The sequence below is a fragment of the Pongo abelii genome, chromosome 7 (genome assembly GCF_028885655.2).
Source record: "Pongo abelii isolate AG06213 chromosome 7, NHGRI_mPonAbe1-v2.0_pri, whole genome shotgun sequence".
In the NCBI taxonomy this organism is placed as follows: domain Eukaryota; kingdom Metazoa; phylum Chordata; class Mammalia; order Primates; family Hominidae; genus Pongo; species Pongo abelii.
This window is the reverse complement of record NC_071992.2, coordinates 107,097,971-107,105,134: the sequence shown is the minus strand read 5'-3', so window position 1 is coordinate 107,105,134 and position 7,164 is coordinate 107,097,971. Positions and strand designations below refer to the sequence as shown.

Genomic DNA, 7,164 nt, shown 5'->3' with positions numbered 1-7,164 from the left:
AAAGGCCTTGCTAGGAAGGTAACCTGATAATAACTACCTGGAAGATGAGAGACTCCACTCAGCTTTCCACCAGAAGGACCATACGTAGTGACAAGAAGAAATAGATTTCTGGTGGGGTTTAAATATAAAATTATAATGACATTTCTCACTTTTCTGAACATGCAGCAGCTTTATCTAAGTCTATCCTGTGGTTCTCAAACTAGAGCATGCAAAGAGATCACGTGGAGGGTTTGTTAAAATAGCAATTTCTGGGCCACACTCCCAAAGTTTCTAATTCAGTGGTTCTGGAGTGGAGCCAGATAATTTGTATTTCTAACACGTTCTCAACTGATGTGGATGGTGCTGAATAGAACACAATTCCAAGAACCACTGGTCTGTGCAAAGCACACCACGTATTTTCATAACTTATTTTTCTACTTTTCTGTTGTCCTTAAAGAATATGAGCACAATTCTCATTTCTGCACTACTGCCTCAGCAGTTTGTCATGTAAAAATTTTTTTAAAACGAGAAAAAAAAATTAAAAACAGTCACAAAGTGATATTAGGGGTTACCAAACCTGAGTTTCCCGGCTTCTACTCATTTTTTCTGTGAAGGTCAATAGATATTAGTGCCTCAAATGAAATCACACAAATGTAATACAACTATCTAGCACAAAACAGTGATTCCTTTTCAATTGCAAAACATTCATAAAATAAATACTTTTCCCCATCAAAGTCTTTTAATACTCACCTAGAAAAAGGGGAGTGGTGGTCATAAAACAGCAGGAAAAAATGACTCACTTGCCACACAAATCTTTATTTTTCAATTTTTTTTTGTACTTTTTTAAGCCAAAAAAAGCACACCTAGAATCTAAGCAAGCTAAAGGCAGATTGTAGTGCTTAGATTGGGAACGTTATAATGGAATTATTTTTCTTCCTTTATTTAATGTGTTGACAAAGAGAACAGGCATGGTATCTTAAGTAGGGCATAATCTGTGTATGCAGAGCTGAGAGGGCAAGTTGAGTGAGGCTATGAATGAGCACCTCACCTGTTCTACACCTGAGCAATTCCGAAGAGGTTAGGGTCACGTTGAGTAAAACATTTGTAAGAACAAATTAATACTTGGAGAGGCACCAGCTGCAGATTCTTGCTTATCTTCCAGTCCTAAAAAGTAAAGATTAAAAATAAAATTTAGGCAGTGTTCAATAAATATTTTTCATTAAAATAAATATTTGCCTTCTCAGAGGTTTCAGAACATTGATTTCTAAAGGACGCACTATTCTATTTATGTTTGATTTGCTCTTTTCTCACACATAAAAACACAAACTTAACTAGCTAAGAAAGTCATACTCAAATGCTAAACAAAATCCAAATGATGAAAGATTATGTGTGATTTTATTCAAACATATCATTATGTAGTCTAACCATAAAGTGTTTGAAATGAAGGTGAAAAAATCATACAGAATCTACATGAACCTGACTTTTGTCCTTCAGGGGTATTAAAATGATCAATCAGCAAATATGTACTGAACTTCTTAATGGGCATCTTGGTTTTACCTGCCCAGCATGCAGTTGCCATGGAAATTAATCTTCCTAAAATTCTTTGTTCACTGTCTGCACATTCATTAAGATCTTCACTGGCTGGGTCTCAGGCAAGTTGCCTAATACATGAATTAAATTTTTGTACTTCAAATATTTCTAATCTCACTTCTTAGTGTACAAAATAAGCAGTCAAAACTGTTAGCCAATTTAGTGTACATAAATTGACAATTTATGTTTGAAATAATGGTAACCTCAAAAGCTTACCATTTCTATGTTTTTTAATCATCTTCTGAAATCAACACAGCTCTCAGTGAGAGAATCCAAAAGATTTCCACAACTGGTAACTGGGAAATATTTAATTGGTTGATAATGCTGCTTAGTTTTACCATGAAACCATTTGGCCAACACCATCACAACCCACAATGAGAGATTTGATTGCTGTTCTGTTCACTCTTCCACAAAAGAACTCTGAGATCCTATTGAAAGGTTCAGACAGGTAAGCACAGTTATTGATCCACCCTTGAGAGAGTAACAGCCTTCTAACCCTGGTGATATATCAGCAGGGAGCCAAAGTCATAAGTCATATCCCCTTCACATCCACCTCCAACAGTGGCTGTGAAGCACTTAGAGGATACACAGCACTATCCTAACCATAAAATATTTTGGATGAAGGTGAAAAATGGTACAGAATATCTACAAACCTGACTTTTTTCCTACAAAGATATTAATTCATCAATCAGCAAACAGGTTCTGAACTCCTCAGTGGACGTCTTGGTTTTTCCTGTCTGGGATCCATTTCCCATTGTGCTGGAACAAAAGCCCTGTTTTTCCTTTAGGCAACTACCACTCCTCCAATCTCAGTGCATATTCTGGGGGAGTGAAATGGCAACTTTTCTCACTTGCCCAGGCAATGACTCACTTGCTTCCCTCTGACAATGGTGATTAGCCTGGGGTAAGCACATAAGGCAAGACAGTTCAAGGAAGCCAATAAACATCAGCCCCAGGACATTCTCTGCATCTATTGGGAGAAGGAAGCTCTCCCTTTACTCCCAAAAGACACAATTTAGGCAGCAGCCACTGGAAAACAAATCCAAAACAAAGGAATGCAGAGATAATAAATAAAGGACAGATTCCAATGATAAATTTGGAAACCTAATTTAGATATGACAAAATCTTCAGCCAGATTCATCCCTGGACCTTCTTCATTGCTTAAGTTAGTATATGAGTTGGGTTTCTTTAATTTGCAACCACGAGTCCTGACAAATTATAAGTTACCTAAAATCTGCACATTAGGCAAAGTGTCAGGCTACAAAGATATACAGCAAACAATCCCTGCCTCTAAGAATCTTAGCATCTAGTTGGAAAGACAATAATCATACACACATACACAAATAGAAACATATGGCTCAGCCCAAAGATAAGTTCTATATGAGTGCAGAGGAAGGAGACACCATAGGCTGCATATTAAGCAAGATTTCACAATATAAGAAAAAGGTGAGCTGGGTTTTGAAGGTTGACGAGAATGTGTCTGCGTGGGGAGAAACCAAAAGGACATTTCAGGGAGGGTGAACTATGAGAGCATAAATTCAAGAATGTGCATATTGTATTGGGGAAACAATACAGTATAAACTATAAATAGACCATAAAATTTTAAATCATGGGATATCAACAATACATTAGTCCAGAAATGAAAAGATTTAATAAGTATTTTTGAATGACACACACATATAATATTTTAAATCTACTATATAAGATATAATATTAATTCCCTAACTAGATTATAATGATTAAGTGATGAAATTGTGGTTGGAGAACAAATGGCAAAAGACAGGCTAAATATGGTCTTTTCCTTTTCCATATACTAGACAACCATCTCACCCAACCAGTTAATCCTGCCTACTTCTGTAACATATCTCAGCTAGAATTAAAGAACTATTGAAAATAAAACATGCTACATACATTTTCTCAGCTCCTCTTTAAGAAACCTGAACAATTAATAGAGCTAAGAACCAAGAGGAAGTTAGAGAAAGAAACAAATATAAACTAAGGAAACAAGTTCGACAGCTGATTTGCTTTGTCCAGTTTCTTCATGAGGTGAAAAGTTTATAATAGAAAGTATTAAAGGCATTTTCTATTTCCAGTGTGGTTTTAGCCATTTCCCTTGTGTCATTAGGACATTGCATGGGCAGAGTTTAGGTTGGCTCTTATTGCAAGCAGGAATGCAAAGTGTCTGCGTCCCTCTTTCCCCTTCTTGGGGGAAACATTGTTTAGTTAATTAGAATAAAATGAATATTTTGGTGAGATTTTTAGAAGTCTATTAAATGCCCATTGTTAGTTTTATAGTGAACATGAAACTTTGAAGGTGATTATTCTCTAACTTAATAATTTGTATTTCTTATACAATATTTTTCAGGGCTATGAATTGTTTTCTAGAAATTTAACTTAGAAAAACAACTCAGCATAATTTCTTTGTATTACACTTTTCCATCTAGATTCATCATCTCTAGTAATGTTTGCATAACATGAAATTCTCGTACCACCTTACCACTTGCTTCCCTTTTAAATTTGTATTTCTATTTGTGGCATTATTGCAACCGTTTCTACTGGCACGACATATGTCCATTTGAAATGAGCATGTTACAAAGGAATAAAGACACTCCCTGTTATAGAGGACCTCTCTTCACAAACCTCAATTACCAAAACCTCATGATTTTGTCAAAGACAAATACTGCTTTTGTCATTGTTTATAGATAGAAATCAAAACACTCAATGAAATATCCTTTCTGTCAAGCCAAGGTCAGTGAATAGGAAAAGGAGTTGGTCTGTGATTATATATGCTTTTATTTTGAAAAAATGTCATTTTAGCAAAAAGCTTTAAAAAGTGAAATCCTATAATACAGTTTACTTTTTCACCATTAATATTTGCATTATTTTCTAAAGCAAACAAACACATGATTATATTCTCTACATGTTTTTTAAAAAGTAGTTTTCCTCTTTAAATTCAAATATTACTCTTTGCTAAGTTTTATGTTTGTTGAATGGTAGAATTGAGAAATTTTTAAAAATCATTCAACATAATTGGTAACCATCACTGCCATATTTTAAACTTTGAGAAATTAAAAACTATTGCAATATATATTTATATGGCACAGTAAAAAGTTTGGATAAGATTTCAATATTATATGAAGCACAAGGAATAGAAAAAGAGCATAAGATGGTTTCCTGTTTTCTCAGGAAAAGGTATCTCGGTAGGCAAAATAATGTCCCCCCAAAGATGTCCACATCCTAATTCCTGAAATCCATGAATAGGCATGTCACCTCACATACCAAAAGGGACATTGCAGGTTGGGTTAAATTAAGGACCTTGAGATAAGGAAGTTATCCCGGACTATCTAGGTGGGCGCCATGTAATCACAAGAGTTGTTAAAGTGGAAGAGGGAGATAAAAGAGAAGGTCCAAGTGAGGTGATATGAGAAGGCCTAGATCTGCCAATACTGACTTTGAAGATGGAAGAAAGGAACCATGAGCCAGTGGATATGGGGGGCCTCTAGAAGCTGTCAAGGGCCAGAAAATAGTTCTCCCCAGGAGCCTCCAGATGGAAACCCAGCCTGCAAAATCTTGATTTTTGCCCAGTGAGACCCATGTTGAATTTCTGATCTACTTGACTGTAAAAAAAAATAATAATAAAAATAAAAATAAAAAATACATTTCTGCCAAGTCACCAAGCTTTGGGGAATTTGTTAACAGCTTCAATGGAAAACTAATACTGTTATCATGTTCCAAATTAGCAGGACTTGAAAAGCATAACAATGGCAGCCCTCCCTGCTTATGGAATCAACACATTTTCATGCTAGAAGAGACTGGTCTAATCCCTTCATTGTCCAAATGAGGAAATTAGTCGTGATATAGTAAGGTAGATGACTTACCTCAGGCCTCATATTTCAAGGTAGAGACAAGATTAGAATCTAAGTTCACTAAATTATAGATTAGTGTTAGTCATTGTATGATTCCCAGGCTCTTTCATTAATGAGGATTTCTATTATAGTTTAATAGCAACTACAGAATGGTTTGGAAGAATGAACAGTTGTTGGAACGTGCACATGTTTTCAAATAACATACTGAAGAAGTATATTTCTTTTCCATGCCAGTCTGTCTCCAACTGAGGGTTAAACATATTCACTTGAATTATCCAGGCATCACTCGAAACTCAACATGTCTAAGATACAACTTGGGGTCTTGCCTCCCAAACCAGCTCCCTTCTGGACTCCTTCTCCTTCACACCCCTCAGAGGTTTCCCATGCTCAATCAATCAACAATTTATATTGTCCTTCCTTCCTTATGATGCTTACTTTCCTTGCTTTTCCACCACCACACCTTACACCCACAGTAGGCAACCACTCTAACTAGCCTCTTATCTTCAGCTTCTCTTCTCTTCAAACTTCAATTAAGCCAGCACACTATTGCCAAGTGACTCTTTCTAAAACACACACACACACACACACACACACACACATATATATATCTCACTGGTTTTCCCCCACATGTTCAGTAGGGTTTCATTTCCAAACAAGAACAAGTTCAAACTCCTTACTTAATCTAATCCTTTGACAGGTTCATGGAATGTGACCTCAACTTTTTAATAATGTCTCCTCCTGCCACTCCTATCCACAAACCAACCTAACTGATTCATTGCCCTATGAACATGATTTATTCTCCTCCCTACCATTCTCTTCTCCTAAAACATTCTCTTTACTTTCTTCTCCATGTATCTGAATTCCACCTATTTCAAGGCTATATACAAGTCCTGTGTTTCTAGGCACTTCCCAAACCAGACAATCTACAGTGATCTCATCTTCCACTTTGAATCCTAAAGCAGTTGGTCTCTATCACTCATTTAACATCTAGATTTTATTGCTAATATCTTTTACCTCTTTAGCATTTAAACTCAAATTTTAAACCATTTGGGACAGACTAGTTCCCCTACTTATTCGCATTGTACTTAGCATTCAGTTCCCTGCTTAAAGCAGGCCCTCAAAAATTTATGGAATGACTAAATATAATTTATCACTGCCATGCCACAGTGATAAGTGACATGAGCACTGCTCTGAAGTTAACTACTCCATTTAGCAAGGGTAACCATACATTGGGATTTGCCAAGGACAGTCCTGGTTTCCTGTTGTTTTTACAGCTATTAATAAAATCCACTTTTACTCTCAAAAGCATCTTGGCTTAGATGATACATTATATGGTCATTCCACCCTTAGGGCAATTTGGACTGTGATAAGAACAGAAACGACAAAGAAAATCCCATCATGTTCCAGCCAGCCAGCCAGCTAAGCAGCATTCCCTCCCCCACACAGTGGTCCTGCTCTCCCATAGCACCCCCTGCATAATCAATATCCTCTGAATTTCACAAGGAATTTTCAACATTTTGATGGTATACAGCTTCAGAAAACTAAACTAAAGCTGAATAAAATGTAAGATTATTTAGAAGAAAAAAAATGATAGATACAGAATACTACTGTGACTGTATCCAGCAGTTTGAGAACAAAAGGGAGAGTTCTCCAAAAGGGTAAGAGTATTCCAGGAGTTCTCATAGGAGTAAAAGTAATCAAGACACAGTGTATGAGCTCATTTATACTC

The 7,164-nt window shown here is 36.2% G+C and overlaps 1 protein-coding gene across 2 annotated transcripts in view; it reads right to left on the bottom strand.

Annotated features, from left to right (window-relative positions):
• Positions 1 to 775: 775 nt before the first annotated feature.
• The window catches only part of LRRC69 (leucine rich repeat containing 69), a 112,534-nt gene continuing 106,145 nt past the window's right edge, over positions 776 to 7,164 (bottom strand). Inside the window, exon 8 of one of the 2 annotated variants that reach the window (XM_054518656.1) lies at positions 776 to 1,143. In XM_054518656.1, the coding sequence (XP_054374631.1) occupies positions 1,033 to 1,143 (111 nt within the window). In that variant the 3' untranslated portion in view covers positions 776 to 1,032. The remainder of the gene's footprint in view (positions 1,144 to 7,164) is intronic. The other variant, XM_054518657.2, reaches the window with a different exon arrangement.